The 22,859-nt window shown below is 42.1% G+C and overlaps 2 protein-coding genes across 4 annotated transcripts; both read right to left on the reverse strand.

Annotated features, from left to right (window-relative positions):
* Nucleotides 1–3,886: 3,886 nt before the first annotated feature.
* On the reverse strand, nt 3,887–14,130 carry timm44 (translocase of inner mitochondrial membrane 44 homolog (yeast)). Of its 2 annotated transcripts, none has more exons than XM_051946921.1 (13): nt 13,986–14,130; nt 13,427–13,531; nt 12,952–13,134; nt 12,758–12,838; nt 12,521–12,670; nt 12,187–12,323; nt 11,755–11,840; nt 10,255–10,347; nt 9,833–9,957; nt 7,780–7,830; nt 7,549–7,638; nt 7,181–7,291; nt 3,887–4,624 (listed from the first exon to the last, which is right to left on the reverse strand). In XM_051946921.1, exons 1-13 carry the CDS (start codon nt 14,112–14,114, stop codon nt 4,505–4,507), a joined length of 1,461 nt encoding a protein of 486 aa, XP_051802881.1. In that variant the 5' UTR covers nt 14,115–14,130; the 3' UTR covers nt 3,887–4,504. The 2 variants fall into 2 exon arrangements, with proteins under 2 accessions (XP_051802881.1, XP_051802880.1); XM_051946920.1 differs by having other exon boundaries at nt 12,952–13,158.
* A 455-nt stretch (nt 14,131–14,585) lies between these two features.
* On the reverse strand, nt 14,586–22,457 carry hnrnpm (heterogeneous nuclear ribonucleoprotein M). Of its 2 annotated transcripts, XM_051947150.1 has the most exons (15): nt 22,203–22,456; nt 21,244–21,425; nt 18,963–19,749; nt 18,766–18,859; nt 18,424–18,672; nt 18,038–18,191; nt 17,908–17,957; nt 17,766–17,823; nt 17,288–17,395; nt 17,156–17,203; nt 16,870–16,938; nt 16,668–16,769; nt 15,980–16,569; nt 15,834–15,885; nt 14,586–15,019 (listed from the first exon to the last, which is right to left on the reverse strand). In XM_051947150.1, the coding sequence occupies exons 3-15, from the start codon at nt 19,115–19,117 to the stop codon at nt 14,856–14,858; spliced, it is 1,893 nt and encodes a 630-aa protein (XP_051803110.1). In that variant the 5' UTR covers nt 19,118–19,749; nt 21,244–21,425; nt 22,203–22,456; the 3' UTR covers nt 14,586–14,855. The 2 variants fall into 2 exon arrangements, with proteins under 2 accessions (XP_051803110.1, XP_051803111.1); XM_051947151.1 differs by lacking the exon at nt 16,668–16,769 and having other exon boundaries at nt 18,963–21,425; nt 22,203–22,457.
* Between the last annotated feature and the right edge of the window lie 402 nt (nt 22,458–22,859).

Raw genomic sequence — 22,859 nt, forward strand, 5'->3', positions numbered from 1 at the left:
TGAGCGTGCTCCTCTGAGGTCACATCTTCCACCTCCTCCTGTTTCCATCCATGGCTGAACCGTTTTGTTGCAGCAGCGGAAGATATTCTACTATTGAAGCATCGATGAAAACCTGGAAGAAACTATTTTCTCCATCAGGATCTCACAGTAAAGTCCACTGTAAGAAAAGAAAGAAATATTTAGAATAAAGTTTAAAGAAAACTATAAAGTTTTAGCAGCTGTCTAAAATAACATCATAGAAATACAGGAAGTGAACTAATTGTTCCAAAAATTACAGATAAAAAATGTAAAAATCATTGTTCCTACTTTGTGTACCTTAAATACAGCATATAGATCAGAATTCACACATTTACTTACTGCAAATGAAAGAGAACACAGTAAATATACGAGAAATTGTATTTTTTAAAAAAATCTAAAATCTACAATTTAACACAACAGAATCCCAAAAGTTCCTTAAAATGTCCACAAACACTCGTAAAACAGATGTTAGTTGTGGACATGAAGAAAAACAGAAAATATAAATATATCAGAATTTATAATAAAAAGTGAAAAAAATCTATAATTTAAAATGATAAAAGTTCTTTAGTGCAGAAATGTCTGAACACCTGGAGAAAAATCAGTTAATGGTGGATATTTTTCAGTTTTGTCCTGTTTTTTTAATTAACGTGTAAATGAAGGATGTGTATGTGGATAATTAACAGTTCTGGTGAACCCAGCAGGAGGTTTCTCCAGAACCATCTGAGGACCAGAGGAGGTAACAGCTGGTCGACCGGCGGCTACGCTAACGTGTGTGTGTGTGTTTACCCAGCCGCACAAACACACACTTTTTAACACACACCGGAGTGGCGCTGGGTTCAGGAAGTCAAACAAGTAGGACACAAACGTCACAAACACTCTGAGGCTGGACGGCTGACGTCCTGATGTGTCCTGAAGCAGGTCAGAGAGCTGCAGGAGAAGCAACATCACAGCAGCAAGGACACTGGAACATCTGTATGTCTGTGGAACATGAGGAAACATCTGTATGTCTGTGGAACATGAGGAAACATCTGTATGTCTGTGGAACATGAGGAAACATCTGTATGTCTGTGGAACATGAGGAAACATCTGTATGACTGTGGAACATGAGGAAACATCTGTATGACTTTGGAACATGAGGAAACATCTGTATGACTTTGGAACATGAGGAAAAAATGTTCTAAAATCTGTTTTACAACAGATTTTAGAACATTACTTTAAGGATTCTATCATGATAAATTGTAGATTTTTGAAAGTTTTTAAACACAAATTCTCCTACAATTACATTATTATCTGCTGAATGCAGTAAATAAATGTGTAAATTATGAGGTATGTGCTGTATTTAAGGTACATAAAGTAGACACAGATTACCGGTGATGAATTACATGTAATATTTTAACAGCAGCAGAGAACCTGAACGAGGCTTCTTTATTCTTAAAAGTGACTATAACTGAATATATAAAATAGGAATAACAGAGATTAAGTTAAGATTAAGTTCTAATTGAAGGATTAGCATCAAAGCATCGATCTTAAGAACGTGAAATACCAAACGGACCACTTTTTAGCAGCTAATTATCAGTGTTTGGGAGCTATTCGTCAATCTAAAATGTGAACGTATACAAGGCACAAACGTGGACTGGATCTTGCCTCAGTCAGTAGCATCCAGCTAACGTTAGTCTGGCTGTGAATTCTCCAGTGGGGGGGTGGCTGAGAACTGCAGCAGCATCCTGAGCGATGAGCATCCGGGCAGCGAGCTGCAGCCTCAGCAGCAGTCAGGATCCATCATCCATCACAGCCAGAAACACTGGAGATCACTGCTCATCTACATGTAGACGGACGGACATGCAGTTGGTTGTGAAGCTGCTCCTCAGCTTCCTGCTTAGGGCTGTGACCATCAGTCCTGCTGCAAGAGAGAAAAGAACAAGTTCATACATCTCAGTATCTGAATTTACAAAATACTGAGAAGAAACATTTCATCTGCACCGTGCTCCAAAAACACAGACATTTGCGCTATTGTTGAAAAGCTTGGGCTCATCCAGATAATTCCATGTTTACCAGTAAAACTCCCACTTTTATCCATGTGCTAACATAACTGTACAAGGGTTTTCTAATCATCAATGAGCCTTTCAGCACCATTAGCTAACACAATGTAGCATTAGAACACAGGAGTGATGGTTGCTGGAAATGTTCCTCTGTACCCCTATGGAGATATTCCATTAAAAATCAGCTGTTTACAGCTGCAATAGTCATTTACCACATTAACTATGTCTACACTGGATTTATCACTCATTTAATGCTATCTTCATTGGGGGAAAACTGCTTTTCTTTCAACAATAAGGACATTTCTAAGTGAGCCCAAACGTTTGAACGGTGGTGTGTGCTGGTGGAACATCTAGAAGAATAAAAACTCAGATATTTTCCTCAAAAAGCAGACCAGGAATAAAAACTGAGTGAATACTGGACTTGTCAAGGCTCCATGTCTTTATTTGGGTTTTTTAAAACCCCAAGTTTTCTGTTAATCACCTACGAAGATTTTTGAAGACCTGAGATCACATAAATCATGAGACTGACCAAAACGTTACGATGCAGATTCCAATTCTGACCTTTTAACTGAGGTGGTGACATTTTTTATAGTGGAAGCAAAACAACTTAAGAGAAGGAGGACGCAAAAGTAGGATTTTCTGTTTGAGTAAACAAGAACAAAGGTCCAACGTGATGCAGCTTTACTGACCTCACAAACGATCATCTGCAGAAAACTGTGTGCTGAAGGCATGCCAGATAGATTTGTAATGAGAACTTATGGGCCCTTGACATGATTATCAATGAAGGTATTTGTAGAAAAGGAAATAATCATCAAATAGATTTGAAATCCCTTTTAAACCAGCCATCTAATGACAACTGTACACCTGGTTAACTTTGCTTCATGTCTTTGTCAGTAGTGTTGAAACTTTAGTCAGTTTTCACAATAAAAGCCTGTGAATTAAGGATTGCATTTTGTTGTCTGAAAGTTCTGCATTAATGTGGATGTTAGTCTGACACCTACCAGCCTCCTAAATGTTGTTTTCGACCAAACGCACACCCTGATGGCAGCAGCTTCCCCCAGCAGCACAAAACATCCTACCACTGCAAAAACCTGACAAACATAACAAAGAGCAAAAAGTGTCGACTCCCGGACTGATCCAGCATTCAGGGGACAGGCCTGATCCACAGAGACCAGAGAATCTGAGGTCTATGTCTGAGCTGTTTGGGATCTACACAACATTCAGCGACACCACAGGAAGTGAGTTCTTCACAGACGAGCAGAAACGCCCCACTGAGGCTTTACAACCTCCAGTCTGACGTGTCCATGAACGCAGCGCTGCGTCTGTCCATGAAGCCATACGGCGCTGCTGTGTACGGCACACGTAGCCATGACTTAGAACCCTTCACAACACTGAAGGTCACACCGAGCCACCAGGAAACAGCAAACAGAGCTGCACAAATTATTAATGCTGATGAGACCTGCAGCTGACAGGAGCTAAACCCAATTAAAGTTCATGGCCTTGGAGACAGATGATCAAAAACCTAACCTTTAAACTCAAACTAAGACGGCATCGTGCACTTCCAGCTGCTGTAAACCTCATTACCATCACAGGCAGATAAATTTCACTCAAAGCAGATGAGAGCTGCTCTGAAAACTGTAAAAAAAAAAAAAAAAAAAAAACACGAGGAAGTAGAATTTTTCCCAAAGGAAATATTAAAGCCAACACCGAAATCCCACTCGAGGATTTAATTTTAAAAAAATAATTAGCAATTACCCCAGAAGGCATCAAGTGACATCCTCCCAATCTGACGGCATCATTAGAAGTAAAACAAAAAAAGTGGAAGGAAATTATGTGAAAACACAGTTCATCTTTATTCTTCATAATAAATATAGACTTTCTCACAGTTTAACAATTATCATACAAGAAGGACTGAGATCCTTGAGGATGGCAGAGCGCTGATTGGCACCGACCGCTGAGGAAACACCGCCTCCAGAGGAAGGAGATGGACTCGTTAGACTCGTTAGACGGAGGAGAAACTATCTCCAACCCCAAGTTACAAAACTACTCCCATGACCTCTGTGTCACATATTCCCAAATTCATAGTAAAACAGCTACGAGAAACAACTTTATTCATCATTTAACACTGGCAGCCCTGCAGCAAACACATCCTCCTTCGTGCAGCTGCAGGAAGGACTGTGGCGAGTGTTGGTGCTCTACTGCCCCCTAGTGTGAGCCAGAGGAATGGGCAGGAAACCCACAGAGAGTGAACCCAAAGAAAGTGTCGGAAAAACCAAACGAGACAGTGAAGCAGCTAGCGTGTAGCAGCTAGCGTTTAGCAGCACCACTCCCCCCTCCTGTAGTGACGTCAGTCCATCTCCCCACCAGAGCCGACCCTCCTTCCGGTCCGAGGCCCGTCCGGTGCACGGTGTTCTCTCCCTGGGTGTTCTTGTGCGGATCAAAGAGTCTCAGAGGATCTGTTCGGTGCTGGAGGCAGAGATGTCCAGCAGCCTCCAGGCGGCGTACGGGTTCAGCTCCTCCTGGTCTCGACACAGAGCCCAAACGTACATCATCCTGAGAACTTTATCCTGGAAGAAGAGGAAGAAGAAAAGGCTCATTCTTCAGTGTTCAATCAATGCAAAAAGACGACTTTACACAAGTTCAATGCAAACATCTACATCAGGGGTGTCCAACATGAGGCCCGTGGTCCAAAAGCGGTCCTCCAGAGGGTCCAATCCGGCCCACAAAGTGTAAAAATTCCAGAGAAGACATTAACTGCAGATTGTAAATTAGTAAAACTATAAATTTAAAATCATTTCTAGACTTGAGATCAGGCTGGGATGTATGCAGAACCTGGACTAAAAAAATTACTGACACCCCTGATCTATAGAGTTTACCACGGCGGCCTAGCTGTGCAGCACCAGTTACCACGGCGACCTAGCTGTGCAGCACCAGTTACCACGGCGACCTAGCTGTTTCTCTCACTTCAAGCATAGAAGTAGCACCTGTTGTCTCAAATCTACTGAATTCTGAGGAGTTTTCTTTTGAAATCACGTTCTGCAAATTCTTACAATGTTTGACTTCTTGACAATCAGCACCCAGGTGTCCTCTATGTAAAAAATAGTAAAACTCTCTGACCAGATGAAGCTGTTTTTAGAGGGTACGAGTCACAAAAACACTTGGTAAAGTCAGAGTGTGTCATAACTGCCAGACATCCGGATCCAGCTGATAAAACCCAGAAGGACAGAACATCCACCATTAATCCTCTGGCAGCAACCTCACTCTGATGCTGGGCAGCTGCCAGCCCCACAGCAGATCCTCTGACCTCTTTACTGGTCACATGTGTCCCTGAGATGCCCCGAGGAGCCCAGCTGCTGATTTACTGCCCAGTGTCTGCGTGGGATCTAAATAAATAAAGGCCTCGCCCGGATAGCTGGACATGACTCCACTGGCTCATCATTTAGAGGAGTTCTCACACATCTGTGATCATGACAAAGAGCCAGCTGAGTGGAAATGATCATCACCTATACAGCAAATGTTTAACCGTAGCTGGGCCCTATGAAGTGTTTTAAAATGTGTTCCTAAATGGTTGTATTTATATAGCGCTTTTATACAAAGCGCTTTACATGATGATATGTCACATTCACCCATTCACACACACATTCACACACTGATGGTGGGAGCTGCCATGCAAGGCGCTAACCACAACCCATCAGGAGCAGTTAGGGGTCTTGCTCAGGGACACCTCGACATGAGCACGACGGGCCGAGGATCGAACCGGCAACCTTCCAGTCACAAGACGGCCACTCTACCCACTGATCCATGCCGCTCCCGGCATTCACAGTCACACATGGAGGAGCCGGGAATCTTATAGCTGTGTTTTAGTTTTTAACATTTTACAGCACAGATTTGTTCTAAATTGATCATGTGGCAGCAAAGCAACACAAATAAACTATTTACCTTTATTTAGCGACACAGCTGTTCAGGATACAATGACTCCTGCACAGTCTGTCTTTTACAAGTTCTGAGTTTTTATGGAACTATTGGAGGTGTAGCAGCTTTTACTATGGGATGTCTGTTTCTGTTAGTGTGTTATTATGGGATGTCTGTTTCTGTTAGTGTGTTATTATGGGATGTCTGTTTCTGTTAGTGTGTTATTATGGGATGTCTGTTTCTGTTAGTGTGTTATTATGGGATGTCTGTTTCTGTTAGTGTGTTACTATGGGATGTCTGTTTCTGTTAGTGTGTTATTATGGGATGTCTGTTTCTGTTAGTGTGTTATTATGGGATGTCTGTTTCTGTTAGTGTGTTATTATGGGATGTCTGTTTCTGTTAGTGTGTTATTATGGGATGTCTGTTTCTGTTAGTGTGTTATTATGGGATGTCTGTTTCTGGTAGTGTGTTATTATGGGATGTCTGTTTCTGGTAGTGTGTTACTATGGGATGTCTGTTTCTGTTAGTGTGTTATTATGGGATGTCTGTTTCTGTTAGTGTGTTATTATGGGATGTCTGTTTCTGTTAGTGTGTTATTATGGGATGTCTGTTTCTGGTAGTGTGTTACTATGGGATGTCTGTTTCTGTTAGTGTGTTATTATGGGATGTCTGTTTCTGTTAGTGTGTTATTATGGGATGTCTGTTTCTGGTAGTGTGTTACTATGGGATGTCTGTTTCTGTTAGTGTGTTATTATGGGATGTCTGTTTCTGGTAGTGTGTTACTATGGGATGTCTGTTTCTGTTAGTGTGTTATTATGGGATGTCTGTTTCTGTTAGTGTGTTATTATGGGATGTCTGTTTCTGTTAGTGTGTTATTATGGGATGTCTGTTTCTGTTAGTGTGTTACTATGGGATGTCTGTTTCTGTTAGTGTGTTACTATGGGATGTCTGTTTCTGTTAGTGTGTTACTATGGGATGTCTGTTTCTGGTAGTGTGTTATTATGGGATGTCTGTTTCTGGTAGTGTGTTACTATGGGATGTCTGTTTCTGGTAGTGTGTTATTATGGGATGTCTGTTTCTGTTAGTGTGTTATTATGGGATGTCTGTTTCTGTTAGTGTGTTACTATGGGATGTCTGTTTCTGTTAGTGTGTTACTATGGGATGTGTGTGTTACTGTTAGTGTGTTATTATGGGATGTGTGTGTTACTTACAGGGTCTCCCTCCACCACGTCTCCGTTAGTGTTTCGGATCACCATGACTAACTGAGCCTGGAAGGTGATAATCAGCACTGGGCCCTGGTCCATCATCTTCCCCATGGCCAGCTGGAACAGAAAACACACTAATGTTTTCACTGAAACTATACATTTGACATATTTAGAAGCTTAAAAAGTAATAGAAAACAAAGAGGCCATAGCTGATGGAGAGAAAAATGCTCCAAAAACTCCAAACGGCATCAAGAAAAACACATGACAGTTTATAAAGTGAGCAAACTTCACATTTTCAACCAAAGAATGCCAACAAACAAACGCTCCAGAGTTTCCACACTTTAAGCCTGAATGCTAATCCGGAGCAAACTCACATCGATGTTGTCAATGTCCAGGATCTTGGAGTGGAACTGAAGCCCCATGGCCTTGGCCTGCTGGATTGGATGTGCCAGCTGGCTGTAGGTCTGCAGACCCAACAGAAGAGGAGAGAATTATAGAACTGCCCACCTGCAGCCAGCATGCACACAACTGTCAATAGAAACGTCTGACTGTGGAAAAGATCTATTGAGCACTTTAAAAACCAGTCAGAGAGAGAAAAGTCGTACCGCTTCATAACACCAGTCCTTCAGAACCTCCAGCTCTCCTCTGATCATCGCCTGGTTGAAAGCAGAACAAAAACTTACAAAAAAAAAACTCCTCAAAGCTACATCTGTAATCACATTACATCTGTAATCACATTACATCTGTAATCACATTACATCTGTAATCACATTACATCTGCAATCACATTACATCTGCAATCACATTACATCTGTAATCACATTACATCTGTAATCACATTACATCTGTAATCACATTACATCTGTAATCACATTACACCTGCAATCACATTACATCTGTAATCACATTACATCTGCAATCACATTACATCTGCAATCACATTACATCTGTAATCACATTACATCTGCAATCACATTACATCTGCAATCACATTACATCTGCAATCACATTACATCTGTAATCACATTACATCTGCAATCACATTACATCTGTAATCACATTACATCTGTAATCACATTACATCTGTAATCACATTACATCTGCAATCACATTACATCTGTAATCACATTACATCTGTAATCACATTACATCTGCAATCACATTACATCTGCAATCACATTACATCTGTAATCACATACAGGAATAAAGATCAACCTGTTTTACTTTTATACTCATTTTAGAAACACTAGTGTTCTAAAGTCTGGGCTCACTTAGAAATGTCCTTATTGTTGAAAGAAAAGCAGCTTTTTTTTCGGTGAAGATGAGATGAAATGAATGATAAATCCAGTGTAGACATAGTTAATGTGGTAAATGACTATTGTAGCTGTAAACATCTGATTTTTAATGGAATATCTCCATAGAGGTACAGAGGAACATTTCCAGCAACCATCACTCCTGTGTTCTAATGCTACATTGTGTTAGCTAATGGTGCTGAAAGGCTCATTGATGGTTAGAAAACCCTTGTTCAGTTATGTTAGCACATGGATAAAGGTGGGAGTTTAATGTAAACATGGAATTATCTGGATGATCCCAAACCTTTGAACGGTGTATTTATGTAGAGGTAAGCTGAAATCCACTGAAATTTAGGACTTTATACACGTAAAAAATGTCTTTCCAGAAACTCCTATTTCAGTTTCTGTAAAGACTGACATTGCGTTTCTAATTTATTTTCTGTGATCAATATTGTGATATAAAAGAAAAAACGCCGGAATTTTCACCAGATGAGATGAGCCACTCTATTTAATCCTGTTAAAATATAAAACTATAAAAATATAAAACGTCGGGGTGGTTTTATTTGTGACGTATTTGCATAGAAAGATCAATATTCGTTTTAATTAAAAATCTGAAATCTTCCCCAAAGTATATTTGCTTTAAACTAAGGCTGTAACTAACAATTACTTCCACTGATCATTAATCTGTGGATCATCTTCTCAGTTCTACACAGCGTCTTTAGATGGTGAAAATGTTAATCAGCGTTTCCCAAAGCAAATGTCAAATGTCTCGTTTTGTCCAAAGATAGAGACACTGTACTGTCTGAGGGAAGAAAGGAAACTGAAAATCCTCATATTCAAGTTGGAATTAAAGAATTTAAACTACTTTGTCCTTAAAAATGACTGAGAATAGTTGACAGTTATTGAACAAATGCATCAGTTTTCAACAACTTGATGAATGGTTGCAGCTCTACTTTGACAGGAATCAAATGTTTGTGCCATTCGTCATACGGAGCTTTGTGGAGCTATTTGTGGAGCTTTGTGCTGTTCTAAGAGAGCGTTTGTTTTGATCATTCATTCTGTAAAATATTCACATTTAACTGATTTCTTTTTGCAACCAAATCTTCCTTTTTATTTTTTAGGTTTCTCTTTTTCTGCGCTCATTTAGAAGCTGCAGGTCAACAAACTAAAACCAATTTATTAAAAAAAAAAAAAGCAAAATTACTGTTCTGTCAAACAGACTTCATGGAAAATGAGTTTTCTTTTGGCAGCGAGCAGCAAAAGTCTCCTTCCTGTGATGCGATCATTACAAATCCTGATGCAGAAATAACATGGTGCAGCCCGAGCCTCAGAACAAGCTGATGTCAGTGTCGGTCCTTCAACAAACCTCCAGTATGTTGGGGATGATGTCGTGTTCACACTGCTTCAGAAAGGAGTCTTTGTCAAAGGAAGGATCCACCTTCAGAATCTCTGTGAGGACCTCAGACATCTCAGTCTTTGAAAACAGTCCACCTGTGCACAGAAAACACACACGTTCATTAATAATACTAAAATAAAAGCATAAGAGCAGAAAATAAAGAGTTCAGGGTCAGAATGTGACTAAAGAGTTCCGTTTGATTCAAACTGCTCGTTAACGGCGTAAATCTGCTGCTGGAACGATGAAACTACTGCTAACTTGTTTATTTCCCATCCTGGACAAAGACATCCCATCATGTAAAAATGAGTATTTAACACTCCACTAAGGGGGAAAAGCTGTGAGTCACAGCTGGATCAGTGTGATGAGTGCAGAGGTCAGGCAGAACGTCTCACCTATCAGGTCGCTCATCTTGTCGGTGACGGCGCGGGACGCTCTGATCAAGGCGTTGTCGCTCTCGTCATACTTCATCTTCATCTCAAAGAACCCTGCAGGAAACACAAGGAGAGAGTTCCCTCACATCAGCAAATCCTCTCAGATTCATGGTGAGTTCATACGCAGGGGTCAGAAAATGAATCAGAGCGAGGGATGAGCAGAAGGCGGCTGAGTGACTGATGAGCCGTCATGTGACTCCAACATGTGCCCCGATCAATGAACATAAACACGCTTAGATCACGTCAGCGTACGTGTGTGTACGATGCTAAACTTTCCCCTGAAAACCACCACTGCTGCATGCTGGGAGATTCTACACATTTGGAGCTGAATTATTTGTACATTTGTCTCCCTTTTATCACTTTCATAACAGCCTTTATTTGCTTCATATCTGCCTTGCAGCACTCGCTGTTCATTCATCTTCACCTGGAAATCTTTCATTGCTCTTTAACCCTTAAATGTTTCTGGATCCTGGTCTGAGAACAACCGCTACGTAAAAATGTTCTCCCTGCAGCTCTGAAACCGCTCACCTGTCTGAGATGAAGAAACGTTCACTGTTACCTGCTGTTAGATCCCCATACGTCCATGAAGGATCACTGAAGTACTGAATCATCATTTATATTTATTTATTTATCAGGACAGTGTACAAGGACATTAAGCTCAAGAGCAAAGATGTTTGTACCAGACTGTAGCTTTTCAAGCTAATTTCCATCTGTAGTCCTTTTATTTTATTTTATTTATTTTTGTTTTATTTTATTCTACTTATAGTCATTAAAGTATTTAATTAAGCTCCCGGTGCCGTTCCTCTCTTGTACATTTAGAAATAATGCAGTTCTTTAAAGGTTCTAATACAGACTCTGCTGCTGTCTTTTATAAAGTCAAACATCTGGAAGCAACAAACTAAACTCCAGCTCCTGTTGATGTCTTATGAGGAGAAAAAACAAAAACAGACCGATTCATTCTGGTGAGGATCATGAATCTCATGTCTGTTTTATCACACTGAAGTTATTATTTACTTTTTAAGTGATTCTTTGGCTTTATTGACAGGACAGTAGTGAGAGAAAGACGGGAGAGTTGGAAGAAGAATGAGAGAAGGAGCTGCAGGAAAGGACCATGAGCTGGAAGCGAGCCTTTGGTGCTGTTTCAGGGACGTCCTGCTGAGCTGAGGACTCCAGTGAACACATTCTGAGGAATCTTTCAGTTTCAAAGTAAATGAGAAAGGTGTTCAATCATTCTGCACACAAACTGTCTTCTGCTCTCTGTGATGCTTTCAGACCGATATTAGTGCTGAAATGTGGAAAAAGTTTCCCTTAAATCACTTCACACAACTCAAAGCAGCGTTTCTTGTCCGCATTAACATGCCTCAGACTGGTGCATGTGAGCAGGTTTTACTCGTTAACGGAGAGAAGAGCAGGTCTGACAGGCCCTGAGGTAAACACTGATGAAGCCGTCTGTTTTCTTACTGTTAAACACCACGTTGTTGTCCTTGAAGTCCTTCCACTGCTGGTACCACCTGGAGTCTTTGTGGAGCACCACACCCACAGCCTCTCTGCAGAGCAAACACAGGGAAACTGTAATGCTGCAGCCCTCAGACTGACATCCCATTTAAGCGTGGTAACACAGGAAAAGGAACATATGGCCTCAGTGAACTAAATGAAACACTGGGAGAAGTAATGAGGTGTGCCACTCCTATCCTCTCTACAAGCTGTGATTCTGTAACAGTAGCTCTGATGAATGTAAAACACATTTTCCTAAAACTGCCAGTCTGGATCAGATGTGATTCTCGGCTTTCACAGTTTCTCAGCTTGAAGCAGGTTTACTTGTATTTTTATTGACATTTATCAGACTGTCGTAGAGCCTGCGGGGCGTTTCCTTCCTCGTTATCACTCACGTACTCGTTGGCTTCGAACACTTTGCTGTCGTCTCCTGACCCCTTGGAGGAGAACTCGGTCCTCTTCCTCAGTCTGGCAGGAGGCCGATAGGGACCGGTGTGACCCAGATCACCAATCTCCTTCTTCACACTCTCCATGCCCTACAAACAGAACAACAAAAGCTTCATCAGAACGTATTTCTAACAGCACATCACTCACTAAACATTCACCTTCAGTCTATCAACAAGCTGCTTTTAAACACTGCAGGAGATGCAGCTGTGCTTCATTTAAAGGAATAAATCACATTTCTGCTTTAGTAAACCCAGGAATCTATCTGCTCCTCAGCTGGACTTCCTACCTGAGATATTGCTCTGAACGCGCCGGTCTTCCCCAGCTTCTCTCCACCCTTAGAGACACTTTCTGCAGAGGTCTTGGCTGTTTTTGCTGCTTCTTCCACTCCCTCTTTGATTTTCTTCCCGATTTCTGTACGGCTGACTTCTTCTAGCCCCTGGAAATAAACACAGACAGAAATGTCTGTAATATGACCATTAAAGCAGATTTGTTTTTATCTGAGTGAGACACAGATTACATTTACCTCTTTAACCGTCTCTGAAATGTTTCCCAACGTCTTCCTGAGAACCTCTGAGGTCTTCACTGTTTCAGACTCTATATTTTTCTGAAAAAAGACACAAGGAGGAAGCACTGGTAAAAATGACATTGAACACACTTTAAACCTAACTATTTTCTGCCATAAAATTACTGAATTACTGCGTGAGCCCAGACGCTTACGTATTTCCGCCGAGCCTGTCTCAGTGCGTCTGACTCCTCCAGCTTTTTGGCCTCTTCTCGGAACTTCTTGATGTTTTCTTTCATTTCCTTGTTCTTGTTCAGCTCCTGCTTAAGGTTGTCCAAAAACTCCCCCAGGAAGCCTTTTCTGCCACCACCACCCCTCTCCCCCGACAGGTACCTCACCTGTAGAAGAGGAGACTGAGGCACCTTAAAGACAGGAAACAACCAGAACAGGATGAATGCAGCTGATACATGTCTGTGTATCCTGAATGTTTTTGGTTTGTTTTTATTGTAAGAAAATAAATAAAAAGAGTTATCAATAAAGAATAGCAACTTAAATTTATTTTCATACCAAATTACAGTAAGTTCTGATGGTTGAGTCAAACCCTGGAGAACTTCTCCTTGTCTGTGTAGCACAACACAGCCTCCAGAGACAGATACAGGGCAGTAACAGGTCATGTCAGGTGTTTCTTACCTGTGGAGACCTTCTGAGGGACCCATGTGTCCTGTAGAGGTTGGGTCTGTTGGGCAGCAGCAGGTAAGAAGAGGGAAAAGCCACCAAACCTCTTCTTACACATATCTGCAGACAGACGCACTAACTTTAGCTGGTTGATCAGGAAATGACAGTCAGAGCGACCTTCTGAACTGTGAAGTGGTTTTTAGGGTATAGGGTTATGAATAGCATGCTACAGGTGGGAGAGCAGCACTGAATGACGAACAGGCTTATAATGTACACACAAACACGCTTTCCATTAAATAAAGTAGCATGAAGTTCAAACACACAACTAACAACTCTTTAATTCCTACATTTATTCTGCTGTCCTGAACCTGGAGCCAAACACCGGCTGGACAGCTTCACATTCAGAGCTAACTCGGCTAGCTAAAGCTAGTTTAGCAGACTAGTCAGATAAATTTCAGACATGCGCTGTCAGCTGTGAACCCGTCAGCTACAAAACAAGTCGTTTAACTACTTCTTTTTTTATTTCAGGCTGCTTAAGACATAAGATTTCGCAGAAATAGTCCCAAACACTCACCTGATAGCACTGGCACAAGGGAGTCGCCATCTTGAATGTCGTGCCTGTGACCTTCTTCTGTGACGTATGAGGGGGCGACCTTCCGCGTACACGAGGGGGCGGGTCCTCAGGGCTCACCGGAGACTCCATAACTGTAGTCCATTAATACCTCCATAACTGTAGTCCATTAATACTTTCATAACTGTAGTCCATTAATACCTCCATAACTGTAGTCCATTAATACTTTCATAACTGTAGTCCATTAATACCTCCATAACCGTAGTCCATTAATTCCTCCATAACTGTAGTCCATTAATACTTTCATAACTGTCGTCTATGGATACCTCTATAGTTTATTAGTATCTCCATGCTTGAAGTTCATGGAAACCTCCATAACTGAAGTCCACAAATATCTCCATACCTGGAGTTTATTACTCTCTCCATACTTGTAGTCCATCAAAAACACCCATGAGTCCTCCATACTCGTAGTGTGTGCTAATCTCCATAACTGTAGTCTATGGATACCTACAGATATCTACATACTTGTACTGTCCCGTGACACAAACATCCCCATGCTGCTCTCTGGTCAGGCCACTAGATCACATAAAATACTAGAAAGAGTCATTTCAAATACTGAGGTTTATTTATCAAAACACCTTACAGAACAAAGACAATGACAGATGTAGCATGACAACAAAAAATTAAAAATTTGGTCTCTAAAAAAAAAGAAAGTAAAATTTAAGCCAAACTAAAACAACACGTTCACCACTACAAATCACTAAAATAACTCTCAGTGTAACAAATAGCTAACAAAGTGTGGTGAAGGAGAGTTCAGATAATGCAGAGTGTTCAGACACTGGAGACTACATGAAACGTCTGATGTAACACAGATTATGCATTTCTATCAATCCGAACATCGATCTCTCTTCCGTTCAGCCGGTAGCCGTTCATCGTCCTGCAGGCGCGTTCGGCCGTCTCAGGGTTGTCGAAGCGAACCACACCACAGCCCTTAGACTTCCCGTTCTCCATCTTAATATCTGCGTACTGGACCATACCTGCAGGGGAAAAACACCCATGTTGGATGTTATCTTAAAGGATCCATATGGTGCCCCGTCTGTCCCATGTTTTCATGTGTGCAAACATGGTTCATTCCATCACTGTGTAACTCTTAGTTCTAAATGTGCTGCTTCAGAGTCTGTAGCTTTAAATGCAGCTGTAAGTATTATGTCTTCTCAGACAGCGTCAGCAGCGAGGGGGCAGGACTACATGAAGTTTGAGCTGAATGACTGCACATACTGAACGCTTTGGTTAAATTCTCACTGGTCTGGAAAGCTTCTAGGCCATCTTGTTGTGGGGATACTGGAGGATTTGTCATCATACCTCAACAGTCTATTTTACATCTTCCATTGTTTCACAGAAACAAAAATGAGATTTGTACTATTTAGGTCATTAATATGAAACAGCAAATCTTCATTGTTGTTGTTCTTATATTTATATTTCAGCGGTCTCCAACCTTTCTGGCATCAAGGACCGGTTTCAAGCAAAACAGTTTTATACAGACCATCACCGTGCACATAAATAATCACCTTTTATTTAAAAAAATGGCCTATACAAATAAAATTAGTTCATATTGCTGTATTTACTTTTTCTTCTGTTTTAGCAGCGAGTCTTTTCAAAGCTCTCCAGAGGTCTTGTTCTTTATTAATTTTGGCAGACGTTAGCTTAACTGTGAAGCACGGGAAGACGAGCCGGTCATTTTAAAAAACTAAGCACCCTGCAGACTCTGCCAGAAACTAAATAAAAAATGCTTTTATTCTTTCTGTGTCCTTGTGGTTGAGGACCACTGTAAAGACTAGAAACTATTCTTACCGCATGTATTGAAGGTGTCCTTCAGCATCTTCCAGGTGAAGTCAAATGGCAGCTGAAAAACAAAATCCATTCAAAACCATTAAAATCATGCGAGAAGATTCGTTTCATGCTAAACAAGCTAAACTAACTTTTGTGCAAACGCTTACATTTCTGACAAAGATCTGGCATCCCTTCCTGACGTTGCTTCCTCCGGTTCCAGGTCCTCCAGCTCCGGCTCCTCCGAAGGAGTTTCCGCCGAATCCGCGATCCATGTCCCCGGAGCGATCGAACTGACCGCCAACGCCACCAGATCCCATCCGGTCCATGGCAGAGCTCATGCGGTCGAGGCCGGAGGGGAAGCGGTCCAGTCCTCCAGCAGAACCCATGCGGGAGTCGAAGCTGCTCCCCATTCTGTCGAGCCCGGTGTTGCCCATGCGATCCATGCCCATCGGGGAGCCAAAGTCCATGCCGGTGCCCATGCGATCCAAGCTGGACGGGCCCATGCGGTCGAATCCACCCGGGCCGAGGCGGTCCATGCTGGAGGTCATGCGGTCCAGACCGGGTCCGAGCCTGTCCATGCCGGGCCCCAGGCGGTCCATCCCAGAGCCAATCCGGTCGAAACCAGAACCCAGCCTGTCCAGGTCAGACACCCGATCCATCCTGTCCATGCCCATCCGGTCCATCCCTGCCATGCGGTCCATGCTGGCTCCCAGACGGTCCATCCCAGAGTTCATGCGGTCCATACCCAGAGAGTTTCCTACAAAAGTGAACAAACAGAATAAATAAAAGGACGTAACGGACCGTGCTGCCGTAAGCATTACAGGGGCGTTCAAACAAAATCCTGAAAATACTAACCCATTCCTCTTTCAAAGGAGTCTCCAAAATTATTGCGAGACATTCCCATTTCATTTCGCCCAAATTCCCTGTCAAAAGCACCACCAATCCCACGGTCCATCTCTGACAATGCAAGAGATGAAACCATTAGAAACATCCAGCAAAACGTGAAAGTGTTCCACGCTTGCTTTGGAGTCCTCAGCAGGTCTCAGCTCCCCCTTACCGTTCATCCTGCCCATCCCTGAAGAGTTGAAACGGTCCATGTTGTTCATTCCTCCAAAGTTGTCCATTCCTAAAACACAAGAGAACAAAGTCTTAAGGAGGAGGCCAGAACCTGAGATGTGACGTCTTCAACGTCTAAAAACTATTTGTACAAAACATGTTTTTCTATGGTTAAACTGCATGTAATGAAACTCAAATGTGCTGTAAATGTGTCCTAATTAAATGGTTTATAAATTCTAGTCAGGTCGTTAATATGATCTTTGTAAAACATAAATAAAAACACATACCTGCTCCCATACGACCTCCCATGTTGCCAAAGCCCATTCCATCCATTCCTACAGGTGAGAAGAGCAGAGATGAGCCTCTTGATTCCATCTACTGTTCAAGGGTTTGTCTAAAACAACAGCTGAGTTAGTTACCTCCAGGCCCCATGTTGCCCATCCCTCCACCACCTCCTCTGTTGAGCTGGGCAGCATCGATGGGCTGGCCACCAGGTCCCAGACCCAAACCCACACCACTCAGACCACCTGGGCAGAGAAAAAAGGGTCGAGTTTCAAGATAACATGTACACACAGAGACTGTACATCCAAACAAACTGAATGAATAAATGTGGTGTTCACAACAACACCAGTAACTGAACCGGTACATGTCACATAAAACGGTCCTCTACAACCAACACAGAGAAATGTCAACGATGTAGTTTGGCACCAAACGTGGGCAACTAGAATATAAAACAAACTGGCATGTGATCCTGTGGATGTAGTCTTGATCTAATTTGTCTAATCTGGTCCTCTAGTAAAGCAGCTGGCTGAGAGTACAGGCCAAAGACTAAGAGCCATGTAGAGATTTGTTGGAATCAGCGCTCTGATCCCAGAAGACAGATAGATGTACACCTACGGGGAAGAGCAGCTGCTCTGTCCTGTGGTCCAAAGTCTTTGGGAAGGGATTTTTCATCCTGTAAAAAAGCCACAAACACTTTCAGACAGTTTGTCATCGATCAGAGAGGTGTACACTGCAGAGTGAAGGAGAGGCTGCCTACCAGTTTGACGTGCATGGTTCTGTTGAATAAGAGCTGCCCGTTGAACATAGCTGTGAAATCATTAAGGAAAACTGTAATGTCACAGTAGCAACAGAAAAAAGCCAACCAGCCAGAAGTGTTTAAAGGATACAGACAGCTTGGACGGCTTCCAGAGGCATGTCGAACGTTACTGTGCCCATGCCTCTGCTCTTCCCATCCTTGTCCTCCAGAATGTCGGCCCTCACCACCATGCCTGCCATGCCGAACACCTCCTTCAGCTTCTTCCAGCCCACTTTGTAGTCAAGCTGGAGGCACAACAAACATAACAGTTAATTCAGAAGTCCCATTACACCGAGGTTCCTCATGGCAAAAACAAGAAATACATCAAAAACCATGACTGCTTTTTACCGACATTAATCTATGCAGAAACGTCATTAAGCAAAATAAATTATCTATTGTCTTTACAAATAATTCTGTTCTACACATTGATGTTTTATTGAGAATAAAAGAGCGACGGGATAAATCTGCTAAACTCACATTAGCCACAAAGACGGTGCTTCCGATCCTGCCAGCCTGGAGGCCGTGGATGATCTCGTTGGGGATGTTGGGATTGTTCATCAGGCTGGGAGGAATGTTGACCATGGGGCCATTTGGTCCAGGACCCATGCGATCCATTCCACCCATCCCCCCCATTCCTCCCATCCCCCCCATTCCTCCATGACCTCCTGGAGGACCTCCACCTTGAGCCTTGTTTATTTCCCTCTGAGCAATCACACCGTCAGGGTCCTTAGAAAAAACGAACAACAAGAATATAACTCAGACAGGGCTGGAGCTAAAATAACAGCCGCTGATTTTCTCTTCATTCTCTGTGCAGCCTACCTCTTTCACTTTTAGGGGACGTCCATTGAGGTTGTGCTTGTTGACCTTCTCCACTGCCTTCTTCATCAGTTCTTCAGTCCTAAACTCAACAACACTAACAGAAAAACACATCCAGTGAGAGAAGCTGATAAAGTAACATTATAACAAACAAGGTAAAATTCTGATGTGGTTTTGTAATAAATTCATGGCCTACTTACGCGCAACCCTTTGTTGATTGAAGACACCAGAACAGGTTGCACCAAAAGGAGTAGAGAATATTAGAAATTAGTAAAAGTAATGGTTTTAACAGATGTTTCAAATGATATGTAGCAAATGTGGAGAAATAAACACTTCCATGCACAAAGTTGAACATCACACACAAGCCTACAGCCTTGGCCACAACACTGAACTTCCAATACTGTTACAATCTTAGCATCTATTCTGTTTACTCAGTAACACAATACAGGCAAGTGTAGTGACTATAGAGGGTTTTTTCCAACATCCAAAGGTCAGAAAATCCACAGAGAGATAGGATTCCCCACGACTAAGATATTGGAGGTAACATTTCCAGGAAAGCAGTTCTACAAAGTGAGTTATATTTAACAACCGTCTAACAGCCTGGTAACAACCTCTTGCAGACTAAGACCCATTAGATCCTAAGGAGCAAATCCAGCAACCAAAAGGGACATTGTCAGCTACTGCAATCCACAGGATTGGCTACGAAGGAAGCTGAAGTCCTGTTTTAAGAGCATCAACCTTTCAGGATGGCCTCAAGACAGTGCCACAGACGACACGAAATAAAACACGCCTCCGGCATGTCACCACCTCACACACTTCACCAGATTTCTGAGTCTGAACAATTCCCGACAATGTAAATAAAGAAACCACAGCTGACAAACACAGGTTTGTCTAGGCTTAGTCATATGTTTTATTGGTATGTATTTGCACTTACCCTCGATTTGCCTTCTGCGTCCATTAAGTGTTCCACGTACGTTACCTCACCCACTACAAATCAGATTCCAGAGACGACACACACCAAGGGGAGAGAAGCCGAGAGAACAATGGGGGTTTAGAGCAGAAGCACAAGTAGGGCGGCCGGTGACAGTGAGCTCAGACAGCCAGTCCTGAGCCTTCCCCCAGCACCTCAGCAGCACAATACGGTACAGGTCTACAAAAAGCAAGCTGGAGTCTTTTAAAAAAGCAAATAAAGACTTCTTAGCCTGTCCTTGGTGGAATTCTCCCAAAACACCAAAAACAATAGACTGAGGACAACAACTGTTGAAATGGCCAACAGCCTTCCTATTTGATATGATGCCCTGAAACACCACCTTCTACCTGAAGATAATTGACCAAATAATTTCAAGTTGGCAGAACCCGTTCAATGCCTCAGCCCGTTTCATTGCAAACCTGAGCATGCGTTGTCAAATAACGCCGTTTTAACCCTCAGGCTAATGCATCAATACATTCGTCCATCAGCTGAGCCTAAGAAAAACCCTACAGCTGGGAACTAACCGAAATCTGAGTGACTCTTCTCTAACTACAAACCTGTTCATAAAGTGGACCTGTTCCTGAAATACACAATCAGAATTTTGATTCAGCGTCGACCACAGCCACGCCTTTGTTCCAGGTCACGTGTCTGTTCAACAAATGGACATCCGTGACCAAACCTCTAGCCACAAGGACAGTGCATAAGAAGCTGCTTCATTTTGTAGACCTGTACCCCACAGACATCCCCAGCACAGAGCTGCGTTTGGCACAACATGGAGATCTGCTGAGAAAACATTTGCTTGTCAAGGTCACACCTAAAAAAGAAAATGCAATTTAACTCCACAGTCAATTGTCATAAAACGAAAACCTGGCCCTCCTTCTGAAAAAGGATTAGACCTGTAACACATGCTTTAGCTTAAAGTAAAAGCCCATTTAATGCATTAGTCATGACACATCTGGAGCTTTCCAATAACCCATAGCTAAGCAACTATTTTCATGAAAGTTGCTGCAAAATTAAGCATTTCATTGACATGTTTCCAAAGTTTTGACCAGTTTATACATCAAGAGAGTCCAGATTTTACTATTAATTACTGCACCTAGTACAAGGTACTGTACAATTTTATTCTTCAAAAAACCTCTCATGATGCCGTTCATGATCCCAAGCCCTTGGAATTTCACATTAATGGACTCGCTTTTCACATGTGCAACCTCCACTTCACCAAAACCTCCAAAGGTTTTAATAGTTCTCAATGGAGACTAAATATTCAATCTAACATCCAGGTTCACCGCACTTGTACAAGTCTGCAGCAACTCCATAGTTGACGGACAAATAAGAGGGACCTTGTCCACAAGCTTTGTTCCAAATAACTCCCACAAGATCTCAAACAACATTGTACAACTCCCAAAAGTCCTTCAAAGCTGCAGCGGTCAAACAAAATGACCCTGGATGCTGATCCTGCTTTTGTCATGTCCAAAGCTGACATGAGTCCATCCCTTCTCCAAACACCTTACCTTTTTCCTTCATCAGGTCTTTCAGGGCTTGCCATTTCACATCATAGGGGATGTTGCTGACAAAGACACGGTATCTTTTGTTAGCGTTTCCATAGGGTTCGTAGCGACCACCTCCACCTCTCTTCTGGGGCCTTTCCTTCCTGCTTGGATTGGACTCATTCTTGGGTTTTCCATTCATTTCTCTGCATGAAGAACAGTTAAAACAATGAGTAAAACGTGTACTCCAATTACTACGGACAAACTGGGAAATGAATGTAGAAATAGTACATCTGTAGTTTCTAACATGTTATAACACACTAAATCACTCGAAATTGGAACACAAACCAATATTTCCGTGTTCTGTGTGACCGGTGCCCTTTACAAAGGTCAGTACTGGGTCGATGCTAACTCAATCATGGCATACTGATTTAATCTGATTATGGGAGAAACCTTTCTTGGTTAGTCGTTAAAATAACCAAACATAGTGATGCTACCAAATGCACGTAAAGGTATTACTCATACACACTTAAGAGTTCAGGACGACTGCCCGTCCAGCCGCATGGCGAGGCCGCTCTACGGACACAGCGGCCTCTGCTACATTATTAATTCCCGATATATTATCTCTAGTCTATAATCAAATTGTAACCAAACAGAGGAGGGGAAAATCAGCTAAAATCTATACATTACCGAGCAGCTTTGTGTACCGCTAACGTTCAGCTACATTACGCTACGCATGACCGTGAGCACTTCCAGTAAATAGACGGACCCCAATCACCAACTGCTACTACTGTGTTAGATAACCGCGTGCAATGACGAAATTCTGACACGTCAAATTTGTTAATACACGACCAATATCCACTCCAAGGTGCAAATAAGGCACTTTTTATTGAGTAAAAACTTGCCGACATACAATTTAATCGTTGATTAGCTGCTAGCTAGCTGGGAAGCATCAACAAAGGAGCCGCAATGAATGGACTCACCCCGGCTGCTGCTGCGGCGGCGGCTGCTGCTGCTGGGTTGGCGTCTCGGCGGCAATTTCGGCCTGTTCGTTGGACATTTTCTTACGCAGTTGAGTATTTATACCAGATACCGTTGTAACAGACTATATTCGCTGGTATGGATGAGCTGAACGCTTCTAAAAGTGACTTAAGTAGCGCTAATTTGCTAGCTCAGTTACTCCGCTAACTACCTCTGCGCGACACCACGTAAGGAAAATGGCGGAGGGGCCGTCCTCTTCATATCTATGTTGAAGACCGCTTTCTTCTTGCTGTTCTCGCGAGATTTGCGAGGCGTGTTGCTGTCTCTATAGGTCAGTTGTAGAATTACACTGACAAAGCCAGATCCATATGCTTTGTAGAACAGATAGAAAATAATTTCTTTAACAGCAATCTTGTCACTGGATCACTTCAAAAAACTAAACTAAGAAATGTACAAATATGAAAAATAAAAATTATATATTTTGTATCGGTGCATATTATGAAAACAGTGATGTAGTCATACATAGAGTCAACTATATATATATATATATATATATATATATATATATATATATATATATAATTGTTAGCATTTGACACTTTATTGTGAATTTTCAATTTAGTATTTATCTTTTATTCATAGTATGTTTTACACTTTAT

The sequence above is a fragment of the Acanthochromis polyacanthus genome, chromosome 4, assembly GCF_021347895.1.
Source record: "Acanthochromis polyacanthus isolate Apoly-LR-REF ecotype Palm Island chromosome 4, KAUST_Apoly_ChrSc, whole genome shotgun sequence".
Taxonomy (NCBI): Eukaryota; Metazoa; Chordata; class Actinopteri; family Pomacentridae; genus Acanthochromis; species Acanthochromis polyacanthus.

Bases quoted from the DNA above. Each gene is read 5' to 3' on its own strand.
- timm44 (XM_051946920.1), bottom strand. From the start codon at position 14,114: ATGGAGTCTCCGGTGAGCCCTGAGGACCCGCCCCCTCGTGTACGCGGA. The intron at 12,324-12,520 runs GTAGGAAGTCCA...TTCTGTTTGTAG, and splicing joins CGTTCAGAGCAATATCTCAG to GGCATGGAGAGTGTGAAGAA. The intron at 11,841-12,186 runs GTACGTGAGTGA...TTTGCTCTGCAG, and splicing joins AAAGTGTTCGAAGCCAACGA to AGAGGCTGTGGGTGTGGTGC.
- hnrnpm (XM_051947150.1), bottom strand. From the start codon at position 19,117: ATGTTCAACTTTGTGCATGGAAGTGTTTATTTCTCCACATTTGCTACA. The intron at 18,192-18,423 runs GTGAGTTTAGCA...TTGTGCCTCCAG, and splicing joins GCACCGTCTTTGTGGCTAAT to CTTGACTACAAAGTGGGCTG. The intron at 16,770-16,869 runs GTAAGGGGGAGC...TTGCATTGTCAG, and splicing joins AGGGATGGGCAGGATGAACG to AGATGGACCGTGGGATTGGT.